The sequence below is a fragment of the Heptranchias perlo genome, chromosome 1 (assembly GCF_035084215.1).
Source record: "Heptranchias perlo isolate sHepPer1 chromosome 1, sHepPer1.hap1, whole genome shotgun sequence".
NCBI classification, from domain to species: Eukaryota; Metazoa; Chordata; class Chondrichthyes; order Hexanchiformes; family Hexanchidae; genus Heptranchias; species Heptranchias perlo.
The window spans coordinates 137,981,802-138,006,921 of record NC_090325.1 but is presented as its reverse complement, the minus strand read 5'-3'; the positions used below and the strand labels follow the sequence as shown (position 1 = coordinate 138,006,921).

Below are 25,120 nucleotides of genomic sequence, written 5' to 3'. Positions count from 1 at the left end.
TGCAGAAAATATCAGTATGCAACTTATTCAGAAATACATTGTGCTCCTTCCAATTGTCTAATGATAATTTCTACAGGTGTGTTATTCTTGGTGCTTTTACTCGTGAATGTTAATCACTGGCCATGGAAATTATTGATCACTCCCACAGAACAATATATATCTACTGTATATTAAAGAAGAACCCTCATAATATTATTGCAGGATCCCTGGAGAAGTGGTGCCCCTATGATTTTTCTCCCAGGTTGCTTGCAGCAATGTCCAGGAGGTCAATATTTAATTCCTGGAGATTCCAGGTCAATCCTGAAGGGTTGGCAACCCTCTGAACAAGTAACATTGAAGACAGGAGACAGAGAGCTGAGAGACTAAACCAATTGCTTTGGGACAGAAATTGGAACTGGCAGCATTCCAAAGCAGTGTCTATTGAAATCGGGCGTCACTCTGCAGTTTACCAGTTCTCCCCCTCCCCACCCCCCTCACTGACGGAGATTTGCACCACGGGCCAATTTTAAAGATCTGACTGGATCCTGTCCCTGTTTGTCCACAGCTGCTCCTCCATTCTCGCTGATGGAGTTCCAGTGACCTGTTCTAGTATTGTGGTCTGACCCAATGTCAAGAAAGTTGTTGTTGGGCTTCCTTCTCTGGCTGGCACAGTCAGTCCACAGGTAGGCCAGCATCAAGAAGAATAAAGTGCACACCAACCAGTCCACGATTTTCCACTCACCTTGCAGTGTTCTCTTTTTAGGAACTCCCTCGTTGTTTTTTAAGCTCTCCCCATAAGCATCCCCTTGGTGCCTCACACACATCCATTCAGTGTACAGTCCCACTGAGCAATACTGCAACAAGGGAATTCTGGGACAACATCCGTGGCGGCCCCCATTCTCCTGACTATTTTCCTGTAGCAGTCCCCCTGAGATGATTTTCTGATTCTGGACTACAACCCATTTCCCTCTCCCATCCTCTCCTGTCCCTCTCACCACTCGCCTGTCTCCATACATTTCACTGTGCATCCTGTGTGACAAGATGTTCACAATCTTTCCCCTGTTTATGCCCTTGATTCCTGCAGTAAATGGATGTGACGTGTGATGATGCATCGGTACTGTGCCAGATGTTGATTTCAGCTTTCTCCAACTTCCACAGTAATTCCCAGTAAGATTTTATTTCATTGCTGTACTGCACTTCCACTAGGCAATAAAGACACAGCTACACCATTAAGCATCAAAGACTAAGTTTGTTAAGGTAGCTGAACTATACAGACCAAGAAGATCGCAGGTTTAATCCCCGGTCTCTGGTGGGCCTAGTCTTAGCTGGGGCACGGTATGCTTGCCCCAATATGCCTCACTCCCTGGATTAGAGAGTGGAAAATCAGACAGGTCTCCTGCTCTTGATGGATATCTAGTGATCCCTGGTGGACATGGGTGTCAGGTGAGGACAGGATCAGGTCCAACTGTGAAACAGTCCGCCAGTACACTGCCTAGGCTCACGAGTGAATAACAGCTAGTTACTGGAGAGTGATCAGCACCTGTCAATCTACCACAGTACAATGTCGATGCCTTCAACGGGAGTGGGGGGAGTGGAGGAGAATGCTGGGGGGTGGGGGGAAGGAAGGAAGAAAAATTGATCCCTATCTTTCCCACATTCTCTCTTCATTTTCACTTAATCTTACTTAAAACGTTGTGCAAATTGTGGAATGCCAGTGGCCATCCATTATACAGAAGTCACTGGAATATTCAAATATCAAAAAAACTTTATACGGTAGAGTGAGAGAAAACGTCTTCAGTATTTGCTTCTTTGAAAGGAAAAGCTTACAAATATGGGGAGATTTAATTGAGGCATATAATATTATGACGGGACTAGATAGAGTAGATAGGGAGGACCTATTTCCCTCAGCAGAGGGGTCAGTGACCAGTGGGCACAGATTTAAAGTAATTGGTAGAAGGATTAGAGGGGAGCTGAGGCGAAATATTTTCACCAGAGGGTGGTAGGGGTCTGGAACTCACTGCCTGAAAGGGGGGTGGAGGCAGAAACCCTCAACTCATTTAAAAAGCACTTGGATGTGCACTTGAAGTCCCGTAACCTACAGGGCTACGGACCAAGTGCTGGAAAGTGGGATTAAGCTGGATAGCCCTTTATCGGCCAGCATGGACACGATGGGCCGAATGGCCTCCTTCTGTGCAGTAACTTTCTTTGATTCCATGATTCTATCTTCCCCTCCTTTTACATCCTCCTCCTTCTGTCTCCCTACTTCCACTCCCCAAACTCTCCATCTCTGTTCACCTCCCCTTCCCTCCTCTCTCCTCCCCTTCCCTCCCCTTCCCTTCTCCCTTCCTCACTCCCCCATCTCTCTTCCCATTTCTTTCCATTCCTCCTCTGCTCTTGCTTCCTCTCCACCTCCTTTCCCACTGTCTTCTCCCTCCCCTCTTCTCCCCATTCCCTTTCTTCTCTCCCGCACCCATTCCTTCTCCTATTTGCTTCTTCCCCCTCCCCTTCCCTTCTCCTATCTGCCTTCCCTCTTCCTCTTCCCCTCCTCCACAATGGTTTTCGTAATCCCCCATGCTCTAACCCTGCGTGAGGACCAAGATATGTGGGACCTGTGGGGTGTTTCAGTCTGCCTGCCTGTCTTCCATGGTCTTGCCCAGGTTGGAATGTTCTGTTCACTTTTTCAGTTCCACACTTAATTCTTCAAGTTAATGTATTCCTGAGTTAACCAGTTTGAGTACTAACATTCAATTTAGTACTGAGACAATTTGTAAATGTTAGAAGAATTGAAAGCTTGACCGACAGTATCTATATTTTTAATTATTGAAAGGATGGCAGGTTTTCCATCATATTGATGGCTCCATTTTTCCCAATACGCCCACCTCAAACAGACATACAAATGTTGTCATTTATTATAATTATTCTACACTGGTGTGAGAGGTAGGATTGCAGTCAATTTGTTAATTTTTCAATAATTACCCAGCTGCAGTGAAAATTTTGTTTGCATGACAATATTCTCATCAAAATGCAAAGAATATCACTTAGAGAGAACACTTTAACCATTTCGCTCTCCACAGATTGGATTCACCTCTGATTTGATTATCCATTTCATGACATTTGAAAGCACACGTATTATGCATAAAGGTTGGGGGAGTTAATTCTCTTCCCCCACCTTTTTAAGAATAATTTCCGTAACCCAAATTGTAACAGCACAGAAGGAGGCCGTTCAGCCCATTGTGCCTGTGCTGGCTCATTCCCTTTCCTATAAAACAGTTTCACTGCGCTATTAAAATGTGTAAAGATTTCTCCAGGTGTTGACAGGAGATTATATTAATAAGTTAATTAAATTTTGAGTCAATATTCATTAAATTCACATTTGGGATATCACAAGCTATCAACAGAGGCAGACCTTGAAGAGCTAATTACATCAGATTCACTTAAAGAAGCATTATCAGTGCAGTGATGCAATTTCTGGTGAGTGCAAATATTTCAGATTTAGACCAATTGACCTGACAGTGAAGAAAATCTACCATTGAGATTTAATACGTGGAGTTCCTATATGAGAGACTTTCACTATCCACCACCTACCACCATTAGCAGAATATTTGCATAAAGGCAGAAGCCTTGGATTTCCGTGGATTTTCTGCCACTGCATCACTGTAACTTTGCGGTGGAAACCCCGTCTACACACGTAAACGACGTTTCTGCTGCGCTTCTGGTGAAGTTACAACAGTGCAGCAGCAGAAAGTCCAAGAAAATTCAGGGCTATAGTTTATTTTCCAGACTCCAGGCAGTCAATCCCCTGAATTCAACAGATTCCCTAATTGTTTGTGCTTGGGATTTAAGCATCCGTGATGAAGTGTTAATAATGAGCACCTTGGCTGTTGCGCTCCTTCACTGGGAACAGCTCTGACAATAAAATGAAAAGAAAAAAACTGCAAGTGCTGGAAATCTGAAATAAATAACAGAGAATGCTGCAAATACACTGCAGGCCCGTTGGCACCTGTAAAAATCAATAGATTTTTGGACACTAATGGAATCCAGGGATATGGGGATAGGGTGGGAAAGTGGAGTTGAGGTAGAAGATCAGCCATGATCTTATTGAATAGCGGAGCAGGCTCGAGGGGCCATAAGACCATAAGAGATAGGAGCAGGAGTAGGCCATTTGGCCCTTCGAGCCTGCTCCGCCATTCAATGAGATCATGGCTGATCTGTTTTTTACCTCAACTCCACTGTCCTACCCTTTCCCCATATCCTTTGACTCCCTTGCTGATCAAAAATTTGTCTAACTCAGTCTTGAATGTATTCAATGTCACAGCTTTTTGGGGTAAAGAATTCCAAAGATTCACGACCCTCTGGGAGAAGAAATTCCTCCTCATTTCTGTCTTAAATGAGTGACCCCTTATTCTGAGACTATGCCCCCTGGTTTTAGATTCACCCATTAGGGGTAACATCCTCTCAGCATCTACCCTATCGAGTCCCCTCAGAATCTTGTATGTTTCAATAAGATCTCCTCTCATTCCTCTAAACTCCAATGAGTATAGACCCAACCTGTTCAATCTTTCCTCATAAGACAACCCTTCCATACCCGGAATCAACCTCGTGAACCTTCTCATTGAACTGCCTCCAATGCAAGTATATCCTTCCTTAAACAAGGGCATCAGAACTGTACGCAATACTCCAGGTGTGGTCTCACCAGGACCCTGTACAGTTGTAGCATGACTTCCCTGCTTTTATATTCCATCCCCCTAGAAATAAAGGCCCCAGCACTGATCCCTGCAGCACCCCACTAGTTACAGATTGCCATTTTGAAAATGACCCATTTATCCCGACTCTTTGTTTTCTGTTAGTTAACCAATCCTCTATCCATGCAAGTATATTGCCCCCAACACCACAAGCTCTTATCTTATGCAGTAACCTTTTATGCGGCACCTTATCGAATGCCTTTTGGAAATCCAAATACACTGCATCCATTGGTTCCCCTTTATCCACCCTGCCCGTTACTTCCTCAAAGAACTCTAATAAATTTGTCAGACACGATTTCTCCTTCATAAAACCATGTTGACTCTCCTGATTGTATTATGAGTCTCCAAATGTCCTGCTACTACTTCCTTAATAATGGATTCTAGCATTTTCCCAATGACAGATGTTAGGCTAACTGGTTCTATAGTTACCTGCATTCTGCCTCACTCCCTTCTTGCATAAGGGTGTTACATTTGTGGTTTTCCAATCCGCTGGGACCTTTCCAGAATCTAGTGAATTCTGGAAGATTACAACAAATGCATCCACTATCTCTGTAGCCACTTCCTTTAAGACCATCAGATGCAAGCCCTTAGGTCCAGGGGACTTGTCAGCCATTAGACCCATTAGTTTACCTAGTACTTTTTCTCTAGTGATAGTGATTGTTTTTAGTTCCTCCCTCCCCTTTGCCCCTTGATTATCTACTTTTATTGGTATGTTATTAATGTCTTCTACTGTGAAGACAGATACAAAATATCTGTTCAATTCCTCTGCCATTTCCTTGTTTTCCATTATTATTTCTTCACTCTCATCCTCTAGGGGACCAATGTTTACTTGAGCTACCCTCTTCCTTTTTATATACTTGTAGAAGCTTTTACTGTCAGTTTTTATATTTCTTGCTAGTTTACTCTCATAATTTATTTTCTCCCTCTTTATTATTCTTTTAGTCCTCCTTTGCTGGTTTTTAAAGTTTCCCAATCTTTGGGCTTACCAGTAATCTTTGCCATGTTGTATGCTTTTTCTTTTAACCTGATACCACCCTTGACTTCCTTAGTTAGCCATGGTTGGTTCACCCTTTTTATGGAGTCTTTCCTCCTCACAGGGATATATTTTTGTTGCAAGTTATAAAATATCTTTTTAAATGTTTGCCACTGCTTATCCACTATCATACCATCTAATCTGTTTACCCAGACCACTTTAGCCAATTCCGCCCTCATTTCTTTATAATTGCCCTTATTTAAGTTTAATACCGTAGTTTCAGACCCAAGATCCTCGCTCTCAAACTGGATATGAAATTCTATCATGTTATGATCACTGCTTCCCAAGGGATCCTTTACTTTGAGATCATTAATCCTGTTTCGTTACCCATTACCAGATCCAAAATGGCCTGTTCCCTGGTTGGTTCCCCGACGTATTGGTCTAAGAGACAGTCCCGAATACACTCCATGAACTCCTCCTCAGGGCTACTTTTGCCAATTTGATTCGTCCAATCTATGTGAAAGTTAAAATCGCCCATGATTATTGCATTATCTTTTTTACAAGCCGCCCTTATTTCCTGATTTATGTTTTGCCTTACAGTGTAGCTACTTTTAGGGGGCCTATATACTACTCCTACCAGTGATTTCTTTCCCTTGCTATTTCTTGCCTCCACTCAAATTGATTCGACATCTTGATCTTTTGAGCCAAGCTCATTTCTCACTATTATACCAATTTCATCCTTTATTAACAGAGCTACCCCACCACCTTTACCTTTTTTCCTATCCTTCCGAAATGTTAAATAATCCTGAATATTTAGCTCCCAACCTTGGTCATCTTGCAACCACGTCTCTGTAATGGCCATGAGATCATACCCATTTGTTTCTATTTGTGCCATCAATTCATCTATCTTATTACGAATGCTGCGCGCATTCAGATAAAGAACCTTTAATTTTGTCCTACTCCTGCTCCTATTTCTTATGTTCTTAGAAAAGGCAGGTTATTGATGTTTTTTGATGTGTACCCACCAGAAACATCGTAACCCATCTTTTCTCTTTACAGGTGCTGGCTGACCGACTGTATATTTTCAGCATTTTTTGTGATTAACTCTGAAAATAATCATTTATCAGAATTAAGATCATTAGGCAGTTCCAAGTCCCTTTTATTCCCTATGCAAACTACAGGTCAAACCCAAATACCTCCAATGTGTGAAACAGATATCCCCACTTCACCCTGTTCAAAATGATGATCATTGGCAGAGTTTCCAATCACTCCACTGATATTCTGGAATATTTTGAAATCAATGCTAAAGAGGGATTTTGGTCTTAGTGGAAAAATAAACAAAAAAAGTAAGACATTTGTTGAAGGGTCACACACAAAACAAATACCTGGCTTTCTCTGAGTTACAGATTAACCTACTGTGCATTTTCTGCATCTTCTGTTTTAGTTCAGATTTCCAGCATTCATAGTTTAAAAAAAAATCTTCATGGTTTTGAAACAACTCCAAATCCTAAAAAAGAATCCACAGGATCAACTTTATCCAGTTTGGTAATAAACTAGCCCGAGCTGCCATAAAACTGCTCAGATTGAACAAATTTTCTGACATGTGTGTCACTTCTCATTTCAAGTTTATGCTCATCCCTAAAACTGCTCTATGTGACTGAAGTTCAGACTGTGAACGATTGTTTTAACATAGATTTTGCTACTTTTACCTTTGGGAATAAACTAGCCTGAGCTGCCATAAAACTGCTCAGATTGAACAAATTCTCTGACATGTGTGTCACTTTTCATTTCAAATTTATCACAAAGCAGCCAAGTGGGTTAATCATAGATTTTTTTTAAAAGCTGGAAAGGGGTGAAATATACAAAGGTTACTTCAGTTAAGGGATCAGAAAAACATTTAGGGACTTAATATATCGACAGCAATGATGGAATAACACCCACTGGTGACCTCCAGTGCTGACCCCAATGGAGCTTGTGCAGTCAGTGTGAGGGCATCTTATTTGTATGGGATCCCTTATGGGCTGCGGAAGCATAGGAAGTCACATCCCTAGCCTTGGCACCTCCACTTCGCTGGCTTTGTAAGGGGCAGGCAGAGGCTCCACCTCACAATGGGGGCTGAGGAGATAAGTCAGAGTTCTTGGGGGAAAACCTAGAATTCCCCTGCCTTATACCGGCAATTTGCACTACAACCTGTGGCCTGTGGGGGCAGGTGGATGTCCTCGATGTGCTCCTAATGGTACGGGCACCCACCAAAATCATTTAAACAAGGAGACCTCTCCCTCGCTCAGTAAAATTTACTGGAGTCAGTGACAGAGGTACTGGGTGGATGTATCACTCTCCCCACGTGTTTTTGGTCCCTGGATCTTCCAAGAAACCAGATCAATAGAAGGCTAGTGCAGTTAAATGTGGATAAGTGTTTAATAAATAAGGTGGGATCAAGGAAGCCAAAGAAGGAGTAAATGGAAAATCATGTTTCGTTTATGACACTTTATCAGAAGCCAAATTTTAAAGTATGATATATACGAGGAATCCGACTAACTGTTGAGATAAATTGAACAGTGCCGATCAGGAAAGCATTCTAATGGTTATTGTGGATAAATCTATAAAAGCATCAGCTCAGTGCTTGGCTGAGGTAATAGAAAAGGCAAATAAGGTGCTGGATTGTATTGGTAGAGTATTAATCAAAAGAGGTTGTATTGATGCTATAGAAAGGGTCAAAATTCTGGTACAATAGTCCTTGGCATGCGCTAGAGTGCATATTGCAAAACTACACACTCCCAGCCCATTACAGCTAATGTAATTTTGCAATATGCACTCTGGCATGCCGAAGAGTGGTGCATTGGAATTTTTATCCCCAAGGTGTTTGTTCAGACCCTGCCTGGAATACTGAGTTCCTGACATGTAGTCACAAGAATTTTGACCTAATTGAAGTGTTTTAAGAATTTGAAAGGTACTGATGCAGGTAAATTGGTCCCAATGGTGAAATGTTCAAATATCAAGAAACACAAGCTAAAAATGAGGAAGTTATGAGTAAGAAGAGAATTCAGGTTGAATTTTTTTCACTGAAAGACTTCGGGCTAGAAATTGGGCCACGCAGTGCCCATCTTAGCTGTACACGTTTATAGCGTGACGTGCGCTGAACGCCATCTTGGTGTAGGTATCAGTGCATGCGCAGACAGCGAACGCTGGCAGCATGTAAAATAGGGAAAAAATGCATACAATCAGTGAGCAAAGCTGATTTAAAGAGATAGACACCATTTTGTAACTTAACGCTCAACTCAATGCACAGTCTTAACCACATACACTGAACATGTCTTAGAGTGCCTGGAAGAGCCCCCACCAGCACTATTTAAAGGGACCATGCAGGTGTTGCAGGTTAGTTACTAGATTATTGCCTCTGGCTGCTGGTAGAATAGGAAGTGTTTTTTGAAGCTCCCTATACTTACTGAGAGTTCCTAGAGTACATTTGAGAGTGGTTTGGAAGGTACTGCCTTATGGTTCATAAAGTTACTACTGTGGTTGAACAAGATTCCTGGCAACCATGGGTGGTCTGCTAGGGCTCCCGCTGGGCATTGAATACAACTGGGAGCATGCAGAAAGGCCACACAGAGCAGGTCAAGCTGTGAGGAGAGGGAGGAGGAGGAGGTGCAGGGCACTGAGCAGGAGGCCATATCCAATGAGGACCTTCCGGGACCAATTCTCTTACCTCAGCATGACCGAGGAGGATTGCATCTGACACCTGAGGTTCACCAAGGAAGCCGTGACCGAGATCTGTTAACTGGTGCGGCCACAACTACAGCCTCAGAGCTGGGCGAGGACAGCATTGCCTATGGCTGTGAAGGTCACCGAGGCGCTGAATTTCTACGGCTCAGGAGCATTTCAGGCCTCTGCTGGTGACATGTGCAACATCTCGCAGTGTGCAGTGCACTGCTGCATAAGGGAGGTCACAGACGCACTGTACCAGATGAGGAACTGGTTCATCACCTTCCCTCTTGACAGAGACAAGCAGAACAAGCAAGCACGGGGGTTCACCCGCATTGCCGGCTTCCCCATGGTGCCGGGTGCCATTGACTGCACGCACATTGCCCTGAGTGCCCCGTATATCAACTCAGCCGTCTTCATCAACCGAAAGGGCTTCCACTCCCTGAACGTGCAGTTGGTGTGTGACCACATGCATCGAATCATGGAGGTCGATGCCCGCTACCCTGGGAGCAGTCACGACACCTTCGTTATGCGGCAGTCCAACATGCCAGCTATCTTTCACCCACCTCGGCAAGTCAAAGGCTGGCTACTGGACGACAAAGGCTATCCCCTCACGTTGTGGCTCATGACTCCGGTCCTCTGGATAGCCAAACCTGTTGGGAGTGCCTATTGGTAAAATTGGCACTCAAATATACCATTCCCTAATTCCTTGTCCAGAACACTGAAAAAAAATGAAATCGTAAGCAAGCAATTACATTTTCATTTACTTTGGTTGTGCTATGTTTGTTTCTGGGAGACCCACACCTTTAAATACATCAATTGATGCACAAAAAAAACTCTGACCTAACATAGTGTAATATGTCAGTGCTGAAATATAAATATATTAGTTACCACTGCCGATGAGAATACAAAGGTATTGCTGTTAACATTTGCAGGAAGAGACTGTGTTTGCTTCTGGGAGACCTATATTTTTAGAAGTATATGATTGATGCACTAAAGCCCCTAGAGGTCATTCCAACTTTAAACCAAAACCCTTAGTTAAATCTTCTCCCTTGAGTTTGGTGAGAAAATGATGCACTGGTCTGGTAGTTCTGTAGCTCACATGGTGTGAATCTGCAAGCATTTGAGTTCGGAATTTCAAAGGCTTAGTTTTGAGTTACATTTGGATGCCATTCAATTAAGAAGGGTGTCCTTTAAGATAATATTGCAGAACAGCAAAACTTTGGGTTGAATTTCTGGATGTGAGCTGTCAGGATGTTTAATAGAGAAGTTGTTTGTGAATGGCAAGCAAATAAAGAAGGAACTTACATTTATATACTGCCTTTCACGACCGTAGGATGTCCCAATGTGCTTCACAGCCAATGAAGTATTTTTGAAGTGTAGTCACTGTTGTAATGTAGGGAAACGTTGTAGCTAATTTGTACACAGCAAGGTCCACAAACAGAAGAGAGATAAATGAGGGGTAAATGTTGGGCACCAGGAGAACACCCCTGCTCTTCTTCAAAATGTCATAGGATTGTTTATGTCTATCTGATAGGGCAGACGGGGTCTTGGTTTAACATCTCATCTAAAAGATAGCTCCTCTGACATTGCTGAAACAACAACAACAACAACAACTTGCATTTATATAGTGTCTTTAACTCCCTCAGTACTGCAGTCCTCAAGTCCCGTTGTGGGACTTGAACCTGTAACCTTTTGTCTCAAAGGCAAGGGCTATCACTGAGCACAGGCTAACAACAAATAAGAAAAACATGCTGTAGTGTCCTCTGAGCATTCCAGTGAGACCCACTATTTTTGATGCTTAGTAAACCAATTATAACAATATTGCAATTATCAATGTTTAACACCACAATGAGCAGGAAATTCACCCCCTTATCAAAGACATCTTTCGACATAAAGACACTGTTATTATTACTAATTCAGTTTAGTGTTCAAGCTCAGGTCAGTCTTCAACTCCATTTCAGTTTCCAGAATGGGCAATCTGACTTTACATGGTGGACAGGAATATTGCCTCACCCATGTGTAATCATTGCATTGGGAAATCTATAAAAGACGGGGCCAGAAATTCCTTAGAGTTGTGATCCTGACAACACACCTACTTGTGACCTCTGCCACTGACACTCCTGGTGTATGTGGGGTTAGTGGGAGGTCACCTCATTAAAAGATGGGTGGCCATTATGGGTACATTTTGGACACGTGTCTGCCTCGGGACACTGGAAAATGAAGTCTTGCTGCCCATACTGGAGACGGGGGGGTGGGGGGGGGTGTTCTCCTCCTCTCCCCCCCCACCCCACCCCACCCCGGTAACAGTGTGAATTGGCCCCAAACTTTCTCCTTTTTGAGTTGGCTACAATAAACTTTAAACAATTCCATTACCTTACATTTTGGGGTTCAGACAACAATCGCAGCCCGAACTCTCAAGGTAGGCCCCACAACAGCCATTGAGAATGCCTGTGATGCTGTTCCCACAGAGCATACCGGCCTCCAAAGATGCATCGAATTCCTACTAGGCTGAGGTTGCAGGGACTCCCAACCTAGTGAGTTCCCACCTCAACCCCTGCCCCCCCCTCCCCCCAACGTCACTTGTCCCCCTGGAACTTCCATCACAGGCTGGAACCCGGTGAATCCAGGTCTAAGTTATTATCAAACCCATCAAGTGTGGCGGAAGGGCTGAGGAATTTCAGCTCCTGTGTCTTCCAAAAGTTTTGCAGATTATCAGACTGTGTAAGTAGACTGATTTGTGGACTAATTCCGTCTTTATTGTTTTGCACGTTTATGTACCATTAGCATCTTGCTAGGTTTTTCTACTACCATGTAATTTTCTTACCTGTGAATAAATCTATTATTTTTAGCTGAACATCTAACAGCATGATAATTACCACCTTTTGGAGGAGTCAGGGGGGCATGGTAGGCATCCCAGTGCCCAGTTCTAGAGCTCCCCTAATATTTCAATGACTTTATCCAATGAGTAGATAAGCCAAACAGAACAAGAAGGTCTCATGTTTGATAGTCATTTTATCCTAACTTAGTTGATTTCAGCCATGGCAACATTAGAATGCTACAATAATCAGCAGCATCCCTGGGTCAAGGAGGCAAGGGTCAGAGTTCCCATTCCTATTCACTATCCAGCAATCCGTGCTGGAAGTGCGTGTGAACAAATGTCAGGTGAGGACAGGATCAGCCTTGGGTGTAGGAACATAGGAATTGCTGGACAGAAAAAGACCAAGGTCCAAGTAGTTCGCCCACTCCCATCCTGGTAGTCGCATGCTACTACGATAAAGGAGTTGTTGACTAATTATGGCAATCAATCTGTATCAATTAATCTACAACAGATCCAGACATGAGATGAGGAAACCCCCAGTGGGTGGAAAGCTTTGGGAACCATAGGTGGAGGCCAAGTCACTGAATATATTTAAGAAGGAGATAAATAGATTTCTAGACACAAAAGGCATCAAGTGGTATGGGGAGAGAGCGGGAATATGGTATTGAGCTAGAGGATCAGCCATGATCATATTGAATGGCAGAGCAGGCTCGAAGGGTTGAATGGCCTACTCCTGCTTCTATTTTCTATGTTTCTATGTTTCAATGTCCAAAGTCATCTGTTTCTCCCAAGCATGCTACACTTACCATATGCCATGTCTCAAATTACTCTTATGCTGTAACCTAAAATATTATTTTCTGAAAGAAATCTTTCTAACTTCTGTTTGAATGAATCAATACTATCTCCTTCCAGCGTCTCCCGAGGGAGCCTGTTCTATAGATTTACCACTCACTCACTGAAATGATGTGCCCATAATAAAATAGCCTGCCAACACTCACTGTCAAGACTCACACAAGAGTGGTCACTTGGATGAGGTACCAGGGGGTGATTGATTCTCATGGAACTGTACCCAAGAAAGGAGTGAGCAACTTCAGGAAATGAGGGAAGAAAACTGGTGGAGCAAAAAAATCCCAGGGCTCTTACTTATATTTAATTTTGCTCTGAATTAAAAATGGTCTTAATCGGTAATATGGTGATGTAAGCATGTTGGAGCTCAAAAGGGTTTTGACATAAAGTGGTAAGATGTAGATTTGCGGCCACAATTCCCTTACAGTGGTCATCATGCAGAGGCACAGAATGGAGGTCGAGTGCTTCCCTGCAGGAAGAGAGGAAAGATCAGAGAGACAATCACTGCAGGATGCAATTGTTTATCGTTAGCAGTTGGCCATAGACAATCTTGGCAAAAGAATTTGAGTGGAGGAGTCTGGGCTGGGAATAGTACATAGTGCAGGGAGACCAGAACCAGGAAAAGAGGAAATTAAAAATAGTGTTAATACTTTGAAATTATATTTTTACCAAGTTTCATCGAGAGGCAGGGTTTCACTCTGTTAATGCAACTAATTTCACATTTACTGTTTATTGCTGTATTCACAGGTATGCCAAAAATTAATTGCTGTTGATCAGATTTAATTTCTTTCTTGCTTTTCTGGTACAGATACTAATTTTTTTTTTTTTCTCAGTACATTAAAACCTTTTGTAATGAATCATGGACCAGACGCTTTGGAACAGCCATAGAAACCGAATCATTAACTCTTCTCTGGTCGATAATTGTCTCCATCTTTGCCATCGGTGGTCTGGTTGGTGCATTTATTGTAACTCCTTCTGTGAAATACTTGGGCAGGTATGTAGCTACAAGAAAGAGCTGAGCCAAAACTGATAGACTATAATTTTTGCTTTTCTATTACTAGTCTGCAGGATCTATTACAATATTTGTAACTGTATTGACTTTTCCCATGTAATCTTCATAGCGTTGTCATCGCAGTCCTCTGACAAGACAGAAATGTTTTTGTGTGTCTATATCTAGCTAGCCAATGCATCAGACAATGGAATGATACTAGTAAAGCAAACCTCAAGAAGCTGAGAAATGGGCCATTTGCGATCCTGAATTTGTTGCTAGGAAATAACAGTTTTGCTGTGCCAACGGAGTCTTCAACTAACTAATTTAATGGATTCTTGGAGCATTTAATAGTCTCATTTCCAAAGTATGGCTATTTCTTGATTCAATGAGGTATATGTGGAAAATGTTAATTTGGCACCCATTAAAGAGGAGCTCTACCCTATGAAAAACAATGTCAATTGGAATTCTGGTGTTTTATTACATTTGTAAAGAAAGAAAGGACTTGCATTTGTATAGTGCATTCCATGACCTCAGGACATTCCAATATGCTTTACAGCCAATGAAGTACTTTTTTTAAAAATGTAGTCACTGTTCTAATGTAGGAAACATGGCAGCCAATTTACATGCAGCAAGGTCCCACAAAAACAGTAATGAGATAATGACTAGATAATCTGTTTTTGTGATGTTGATTAAGGGATAAATATTTGTCACCACACCAGGGAGAACTCCCCTGCTCATCTTCAAATAGTGCTATGGGATCTTTTACATCCATCTGAGAGGGCAGACGGGGCCTCGGTTTAACATCTCATCCGAAAGAAGGCACCTCTGACATTGCAGCAACCCTTAGTACTGCACTGAAGTGTCAGCCTAGATTATATGTCCAAGTCTCTGGAGTGGGTTTATGAACCCACAACCTTCTGTCTCAGAGGTGAGAGTGCTACCACTGAGCCATGGCTGACACCATGTAAAATGGCGTGCTTTGCTGTAGATCGGTAAGATATGAATCTGTGGCTGTGGTTACCAACAGTGTAGTCCTAGTTTTGACTGGACCGCCCAGAAAGAGCAGGCACAAGGCTAGATGCAGGTAGGGAAGGCAGATAAATGATTAGTTGATTCAACTCAGGTACCCCTTACCTACCTCATAGCAGTGGGCTCAAGAACTGGTAGGTTGTCCATTCATAGCTGAGGAAAGTTGTGCATGTGGGAGGAAACAGAGGAAAAAGAACTACAACATTTTGAAAAATCTATGTTTTTCAAGTTGTAAATTGTCAATAGTTTACACAAAAGTAAAATCCCCTGACAAATGTCCTGTGCTCTTAGCATTCCAGAGCATTTAGCCACATAAATAAAACTGATCGTTTTCTTCGTGATACAACATTTTGTGGAATATTTTAAGTGCGGCCTCCAAACACAACTTGACCGCAGTGATGTCATCCTGCCCATAATGCCTTATATTCCCTTAGTAGTAAAATACAAGCAATGCATGTATCCCCTTGTTCTACTCCAGCTATTCAACAGTCGAGGAAATTGGGAGAGGGCATTTAATGGTGAGTGAACTGGATTGTAATACTTTTTTTCAAATTAGGTCAGTTCTCTTTTCAATAGAATGAGGTGACAATTCATGTTCTGGGTTGGATCTTCTTCACTAATCCCTGCATTTTAACTGTTCTGTTTAACTACACTGTTAATAGGAGGGGAGGGGAGAGAGAAAAAAACAGCAGCTATTAGATATTTTAAAAATGTGTTTTTGAGATGTGGGTGAGATTGGCATGGCATCCCTCATTGCCCTCAGGACATTAAGAGTCAACCACAGTGTGTGGGGCTGGAGTCACATGTAGGCCAGCCAGGTTCCATTTGCTGAAGGACATGAATAAACCAGTTGGGTTTTTGTAACAATTTATCAGCTTTCAGCCATTCTCTGGTTCTAGCCCATAAGTTACCAGATTTATTGAATTCAATTTCTCAACTTGCCACAGAAAGTTGTGAGCCCACAACCTCTGGATTGCTAGTCCATTACCATATCCATGAGGCTACCTCTAATCATCTAATATTAGACTGGGTCACTTGTCTACGATGAACCTCCTTCAGAATAGCTTCCAGTCCCCAAAATGTATCTCTGTTACATTGTTGGAGATAACATTCTTCAGATGAAATGTTCAACCAAGACCTTGTGTGCTAGCTCCACTAGTTTAGGCGAGATCGAATGGTACTATTCAAAAGGAGAGAAGGAAGTTCTCCTGGCGTCATGGCCAATATTCTGCCAATACCACCAAAACCAGATTAAGTGGTCATTCATGATATTGCTAGTTGCTCCACTCAGAATAGCTTCCACATTTGCCTAACTTGAATCAGTCACTGCATTTCAACAAAAAAAAGTAATTCATTGTACACAAAACACCTTGAACCTTTCCCAAGAGCTGTGATAGGTTGCTATGTCAATGCAAGTCTTATTTCTTTCTGCCTTTGCCTTGGACACCACCAAAAGAGAGATTCCCCCATATAGCACTCGGTACTTTTGGATATTTCCTCTATTATCAGAACAGTGTGACAAAAATCTTCATGGAATACTGTTTGTTACATTGAAAGTTGAAATGATTCATACGCATTGCATTCCCATAAGTTGTACAGCAGTTGAGATTTATTCGAAAACCATGTATTAAAACAATACTTTCTTGAATCTAATGCACAGTGTCCTAATGCGCGTGGCCAGCAAACGAGGCTCCTTGCCAATAGTGCATACTCGGCAAGTTGGCCCTTATGAATATCCGTGACATTTTCTTGCTACAAACCTTTACGTAAACAACAAACAGTGTCAACTTTTGATATATGGTACATGGCAGCTTTAGGTTCTATGACAGCCATCATTTATCCTAAATAGGGTAACTTCAAGCCTTTGGAGTGGTTAAGCACTGCAAATCAGAAAGACTTGGCAGATACTGCATAGAAACTCAGGGGGAATACACAACATTGTGACAGAATGGAAACACTTTCTAATTTGGGTAGATTAGATGACTGGAGCCTTTTGATTGATGCTGGCAAGAGATTGCTGGAGGGAAGAAAAGTGTAGAACATGGTCTATTCCACTTCTGCCAGTCCAATCAAGATTAAGGCTGCTCTCTCACTCATTTCTTTAGGAAATCAATTAATAAACACTAGGCAGCAGCTAATAAATCACAAGAGCTACATTACATTCTGCAAAAAGAAATGTTCTTAAAAGACATCTGCGTTTGGATGTTTATATTCGCTTGAGATTTTTTTTATTTTTACAGACTTTTAAAAGAAATTATCTATTTTTACACCTAAATCAACATTTGCAGTTTAGGTGTCATATCTTCATTGTAATGCTTAGTTGATTGTACAGCATCGAATGAACTGATAATGTGATTATTGTCTAACATTAATTAGGGCTCTTTAAATCAATCACTGTTCACTTCTTTTTTTTATTTGCCTATTTTTCCTATTGAATTTTTACAATTGTCTAAGTTAGAGATGTTATTGATGGGGAATAGAATGCATTCCCATTTTAGGCATCCAGTGCCAGCAAGAAGCTCTTCCATGTTAGGTATACCATGTTTAGAAACAGACCAAAGTTCTCTCTACCCTACAACAACATGCCCTGACGCTCTGAACAGTATCCTTTACTATAGGAATGGGGGCGGGGTGGGGGGGGGAGGGACAGATCTGTGGGCCGCTTATGATCGAATTATTTTTGACTCAATTATTGCAACATTTGAAATAATTTTGTAGAATGGGCCCTCTGGGAATAAAGTTGAGATGAGTCAAATTTATTTCATGAAGTGCCCTTACAGCTAGCGGAGAGATGATATCCTTGTCTCATGAGCAGTTGGCTGAATCCATACCTAGATGCTCTAGATTAAAGGAGTGTTTTCATTCATGTTGACACCCAGTCCCTTGCTTTCAATTCTATTGAAGTTTTAGAACATTTTCAGCACATCTCTGAGGTTATATTTAACATCTAGAATTTATTCCAAGCCCTTCAATTCTAAGCTACTCTGCTTCCATCCTGGCGTAGTGAATTGTACCCATTCAAATACTATCTGTCAAAATATAAAATTACCTGTCTACCCGAAAGAGGTGTAAAATCCTCCAAAATGCCATACTTAATAAAAAGTGATGTGTTATCTGCAGTGTTCACATCCATATTAAGCAGTAAAATTCAATTTACATTTGTATACAGCTCTCCATCATCATCTTTACATGCACCAGCAGAGCTAATTACAAAGAGATGCGAATGATAAGCATCAACAGTCACTGTTGGCACATGAATGAAGAGCCCATGATTTAATATGGCAAAGTGGAGTGTTGCATAAACCTAAGTGTTGTAAAAGAGCTATCCATACAACTTATTAGTGCCTTTCAATCATCACTTGCATCATTTGCATGCGTTAATACTGCTGCTCTGAGCTAGCCTGGGAGGAGACATTTAAAGGGTGATTTTGAGAGATGCGGCGCCCAGCATGGAGTGTTGTTTGCTGGAGGAATGGATCAGAGGATCAGGCGCGTAGGTATGTGCATCTGATTCACGGTACTTCTAATTCTCTAGTCATTAAAGTTAATATGAATCAGGTATTCTGATCTCTGCGCTCCATTTTCAGAGTCATGCTCCCGGTGAATGAGGTTCCGTGCCAGAAGCCTTGCCTCGCTAAATCACCTTTTTGGTGCAGTACCTGCTCTTTGGTGATGTTATAAATGTAATTGGAGTGGGAATTCTTCAGTTAGAGAGGGGATTCTGCACAAAATATTTGGCTCTCAAGCTTTCTCTGACTGGTAGTTTTAAAGTTGAAAATGAGACAAGAGACAGTTGAGATATACCAGTAAATTGCACAGTTATATCTCTTTCTAATATTTACAAACCTGTGACAATTCAGATATATAAACTTTACCTTTGGAGGTTTTCAAGGGGAAAACTAACAAACCCCATTCCAGGACTTGAGCTCATAATCGAGGCTGACACTTCAGTGCATCGCTGCGGGAGTGCTGCATTGTTGGTGATGTCACCTTTCAGTTGAAATGTTGAACTGAGGCCCTGTCTGCCTGTTCAGGTGGACATAAATGATCCGATGTCACTTTTTCGAAGTGTAGGGAGTTCTTCCGGTGTCCTAGTCAACATTCATCCCTCAAATAACATCACCAGAGCAGATTCACTGGTCATTTATCTGGTCATTGCTGTTTGCGGGCTCCTGCTGTGCATGAATTGACTGCCTTTTTTGCGTAGAGAACAACAGTGCCTACACTGCAAGAGTTATCGGCTGTAGAGCACTTTGGAATATTCTGTGGATGTGATAAGACACTATATAAAAACCAATTTGTCTTTCTTTCTTTTATTCAGAGATATTTTATGTAGATACTCAACAAATACACTGGCATGAAGGAAAGGCCTCTATGATGTCATGTTAGGCCCATGGCACATAGAGGCCATGCTTCTACATATTTAACTTTGCTGAAGTCATTCATTTTGGTTTTGTGCAACTGAATGAACACATCAGCAACAGGTTTAGAATTTTCCTTTTAATGCCTTTAATCTGAGCTGACAAACAGTATCAGTTCATTGCTGCTGAAGCATCACACTGGGAGCTTTCTCGCTTAATGTTAATTATGCATATGAATACAGTGAGATTTGCAATTACTTTCTAAAACTTAACTAGAAGTGAATACTACAAGAAGATACAACTCGGGCTTTGAAAACTCATTGATGTTGTAAAAGGACAGTTTATAAAAGGTCTTTCTGTTTTTTTGCCATCAACGCACAAAGGCCTTAAAATTGTACTGCGCAATATTGGTGTATAAATACTTAATGTGTTTATATAAAATTACTATTTCCATGGAGATGTTAAACCAGTGTGTTAATGCTTCTGTTAAAATACTCCTGTTAATATCCAGCAGAATTTCATGTGAAAGTTTAAAGAATTCATCACGCAATGTAATTTCAAGGGCACAGTTTTATATATAGCAACAACTTGCATTTATATGGTGCTTTTAATGTAGAAACACATACCAAGGTGCTTCACAGAGGCATAGGGGACCACTAGATTCTGAGCCATAGAAGGAGAGATTAGGAGGGATGACCAAAACCTTGGTCAAAGAGGTGGGTTTTGAGGAGGGTCTTAAAGAGGTGGAGAGGCAGAGAGGTTTAGGGAGGGAAGTCCGAGGAAGTTGAAGGCACAGTTGCTGATTGTGGGACAAAGAGAGGGAGGGGGTGCACAAGAGACTGGCGTCAAAGGAATGGAGAGTTGGTGGTTGATTATAACACTGGAGGATGTTACAGAGATAGGGAGGAGTGAGGCCATGGAGCGATTTAAACATAAGGATGAGAGTTTAAAGTTTGAGCCATTGGGAGACTGCGAGCTAATGTAGGTTGGTGAGGACAAGGTTAAAGAACGAACGGGACGTGGTGCGGAATAAGGTACATGCAGCAGTGCTTTGCACAAGTTTACGGAGGATGGTAGGTGGGAGGTCGGCCAGAAGACATTAGAATAGTCGAATCTGGAGGTGACAAAGGCATGGATAAGAATTTCAGTGGCAAATAGGCTGAGATAGGGACAGAGGCATGTGATGTTACAGAGATGGAAGTAGGTGGTGTTTGTGTTGGGAAGGACAAGGGGTCAGATTGAATAGGACGCCGAGGTTGCGATCTGGTTCAGTCTGTGACAATGGCAAGAGAGAGGATGGGGTCAGTGGTTAGGGTACAGAGTGGGTATATTTTGTGAATTTGTTCTGCCAATGCAAAATTCACCCCACTGTGAGCGTTTGTTAGGAATTTGGGTGCGGTATTATGGCCTTCGATATGTTATGTATCCATGCCCTGGTCAGGAGAATGTAGCAATTCACTCATACATCTTATAATGAATTGTGCCGCTCACTGTGCCACTTGTCAGAAGTTCCTTATACCCACTGTCAACCTAACAAGGCCTCAAATCTATGATTGTCAATTATTTGATGACCAACCTACTTGGGCGGGAGGGGATTTGGGGGGAGGTAAGTGTGATCTCACTGGAACGGAGGTAGCTCCAGGATGACATGCTTGCTCATGGAAGTTCGAACGGAGCCAACTCACTAGGGGAATTTTCCAAGTATGTGCTGGCGGTAAGGAACCTCGACCACCAGCAGTGCAGATTGGAAAATTCCTGCCAGCATGTCTCCGATATTCTGACATTTCAGACTCAGTAATCTGTTACATTGAACCAAGCAAGTCTAAGACTTTGCCAACCTGTGACTAAACTCGCTGGACTTGGGTAAATGCAATGTGTTCCTGTGGGGAGAGAATGTGCACTCCATGCTGGGCAAACAGAAACCTTACTGGGAAAGCGCCCTTGCACGCTGACTATGCTACTGACCTATCCCTGCAATCTGAATGGGGTCTATGGCCCCATAGGGATCAATGGACTTTCAGCCTGCTCCACCACTCCTCCGACGGGGCTAAAATATTGTGGAGACTGCACTTTTCATAAAGTCTGTAGTCCAACAGGCTGCAAGGACACAATGTTCTCAGTCTGCTAACAAAATAATTACAAACTTATTTACACCCCTCCTTTGTTCTGAAGTTAGTCAGTCAATGTAAAGGAACTGGGATTAGACATGAATAGATTTGTATCTAGAATCTGCTGTGTGACAGTCCTGATGGCTATAAGGACTGAGAATGGTACAAAGTTCACAAGTTCGAGCACTACTTCTTCACTGCACAGGACCTCCAACCAACGCTATACACCAGATACATCAACGACATTTTCTTCCTATGGACCCACGGTGAAGAATCACTGAAGAGACGACACGATAACATCAACAAGTTCCATCCCACCATCAAACTCACCATGGACTACTCCTCAGAATCGGTTTCTTTCTTGGACACACGAATCTCCATCAAAGACGGGCACCTCAGCACCTCACTCTACCGCAAGCCCACGGACAACCTCACGATGCTCCACTTTTCCAGCTTCCACCCTAACCACGTCAAAGAGGCCATCCCCTATGGACAGGCCCTGCGAATACACAGGATCTGCTCAGATGAGGAGGAACGCGATGAACACCTACAGACGCTGAAAGACGCCCTCGTAAGAACAGGATATGATGCTCGACTCGTCGATCGACAGTTCCGATGGGCCACAGCGAAAAATCGCATAGACCTCCTCAGAAGACAAACACGGGACGCAACCAACAGAGTACCCTTCGTCATCCAGTACTTCCCCGGGGCGGAGAAACTACGCCATGTTCTCCGCAGCCTTCAACATGTCATCGATGACGACGAACACCTCGCTAAGGCCATCCCCACGCCTCCACTACTCGCCTTCAAACAGCCACCCAACCTCAAACAGACCATCGTTCGCAGCAAATTACCCAGCCTTCAGGAGAACAGCGTCCACGACACCACACAACCCTGCCACAGCAACCTCTGCAAGACATGCCAGATCATCGACACAGATACCACCATCACACGAGAGGACACCACCCACCAGGTACATGGTTCATACTCCTGTGACTCGGCCAACATTGTCTACCTCATAGGTTGCAGGAAAGGATGCCCCGGAGCATGGTCCATTGGCGAGACCATGCAGACACTGCGACAACGGATGAACAGACACCGCGCAACAATCGCCAGACAGGAGGGTTCCCTCCCAGTTGGGGAACACTTCAGCAGTCAAGGACATTCAGCCACCGATCTTCGGGTAAGCGTTCTTCAAGGCAGCCTTCAAGACACACGACAACGCAAAATCGTCGAGCAGAAATTGATAGCCAAGTTCTGCACCCATGAGGACAGCCTCAACCGGGATCTTGGGTTCATGTCACGCTACACGTAACCCCACCACCGAAAAAAGAGTTATCTGATTTTAATACAAATGGTCATTCTCTCTCTTTTTCTTCCTTTCGGATATTTCTCTTTCTCTCTCTCTCTCTCCCTCTGTCTTTGGGTTCTGACCGTTTGTATATTCAGTAGTCCTGTATGTAATGTCTCTCTGTCTGAACACTATTCGACTCCTTTGATTGCCTTGACAACAGGCAGTTGGAAAGATTATCTGTAATCATCAGGCATTGTTCTCTGACTATATATGCGGTTCCTCTCATGGAATCCCACACTCACCTGATGAAGGAGAAAGCCTCCGAAAGCTTGTGATTTTCAAATAAAACTGTTGGACTATAACCTGGTGTTGTAAGATTCCTTACATTTGTCCACCCCAGTCCATCACCGGCATCTCCACATCAAAGTTTTTCACAGCAGGGGATGATCCACAAGGTGTCTGAGGTAGGGGTTGATGGACCCAGGTAGAAGGATGTATTTCAGCATCTCTACAGCTCTTTAATTCTTCTGCGTTCATTGAGACCTAAAAACTCAATGGTGATTGTACAAAACCTCATTTATAAGTTTGTACTAGGGCTGCCGGTCCAGATTTGGTAGTGTTAGGAGTGTTAACAATGTATTGTGTTATTTTTGTACCTAAGAAGGTGTAAGTTAACTGTGACTGTCGTCAAATGAAATCTGCTGTATTGACTTCCTGTCATTGTTTAATTTTTGCTTTCAATTAAGCTAATTGATGGTTCATAGCCTCCGATAAGAATATGTATTCTTCCTCTGTAACTAGACAGGTGGAATATTATTTCAATTCAGGGAGTTTATGCTAACAAGGGTTTTTAATTCAAGCCCTTGGAAATGCTATATTACCCAAATATTGTGTGTATAAGGCGCATTCTTTAGGAACATTTGAGGAATTTCCATTGCAATATTTTCTGAAGACTGAAGGCCATTTCTTTGGGTGAAATCTTTATGTATTTTCTTTGCTTCCAGGAAAGGTACTCTTCTCCTAAATAATGGGTTTGCGATCCTTGCTGCTTTGTTGATGTCACTCAGTGAAACTGCTGATTCCTTCGAGATGCTGATTGTGGGGCGTTTTCTTATTGGAGTGAATGGAGGTGAGAATATTTTCAGTTCAATTGAAGTTATTCTGTTTAGTTATGTCTAGAAATGCTAAAGTTTGTTTAGTAATACGGACTGCACATAGAAGGGGAGATTTTTCTGTGTCTTTTCCCAAGTGCACTGGGAGCAGTGACTATGGGAAAATTGGACAGGTCACAGGGCACTCTTTGAAAGGAACCCATCCTGTTTTCCTCTATTTAATTGAATGGAGGAAAATCAGATGGGTTCTTTTACAGGCATGCGCTCTGACCTGCCCAAATTTTCCAATATTCACTGCGCCCAGGTAATCCAGTGTAATTGGGTGCAGGCCCAGGAAAATCTCCCTAGAATCTTCCTGGTAACTGATTGCAGATTCTTTTTCAACGCGCAGTAATAACGTCAAACCACTGATCCTCTTTCAGATGAAAAGTTAAACCGAGGTCTCATCTGCCCTCGCAAGCGGTCGTAAAATTTCCCATGGCACTATTTCAAAGAAGAGCAGGGGAGTTCTCCCTGGTGTCCTGGCCAATATTTATCCCTCAACCAACATCAAAAAACCCCCAGATTATCTGGTCATTACCTCATTGCTGTTTGTGGGACCTTGCTTTGCGCAATTGGCTGCTATGTTTCCTACATTACAACAGTGACTACACTTAAAAGAAAAGTACTTAATTGGCTGTAAAGCACTTTGGGACATCCTGAAGTCGTGAAAGGTGCTATATAAATCCAAGTCTTTGTTTTTCTCGTGTGAATGTCATTATGCTTCAAGAACTGGAGTGGTTGACATTACACCGACAAGCCCCTGGTGCTGCAAAAATGTTTTTTGAAAGAGTTAAATTCCCACATACACCACCATTAAATACATATCAGGGAGTGAATTCAAGATATTAACATCGTCTTTAGCTTTAGATTATGATTATAAATGGATCCAAGGTGCCATCTATAACTGTTATAAGTTCAGTTAGTAAAAAACTAGAAAAGACTTAAGAGCTTCAAAATATGTGGGGTCAAAATTCCTTGGATCTGCTCCGTTGGCAGAAATGTGGTGGAGCAGGTGACGGAGACTTCCGCTCCTGATCCCATTGAAAGGTCGAGGGTCAGGAGAAGGGCCACTTAATAAGAACATAAGAAATAGGAACAGGAGTAGGCCATACAGCCCCTC

General features: G+C 42.5%; 1 protein-coding gene across 6 annotated transcripts in view; it reads left to right on the top strand.

Moving 5' to 3' along the window:
- The window catches only part of slc2a9l2 (solute carrier family 2 member 9, like 2), a 396,296-nt gene that overhangs the window by 116,064 nt on the left and 255,112 nt on the right, over positions 1–25,120 (top strand). For all 6 annotated transcript variants that reach the window (XM_067991508.1, XM_067991516.1, XM_067991523.1 and 3 more), the window contains exons 4-5: positions 13,897–14,057; positions 23,851–23,975. In XM_067991508.1, the coding sequence (XP_067847609.1) occupies positions 13,897–14,057; positions 23,851–23,975 (286 nt within the window). The remainder of the gene's footprint in view (positions 1–13,896; positions 14,058–23,850; positions 23,976–25,120) is intronic.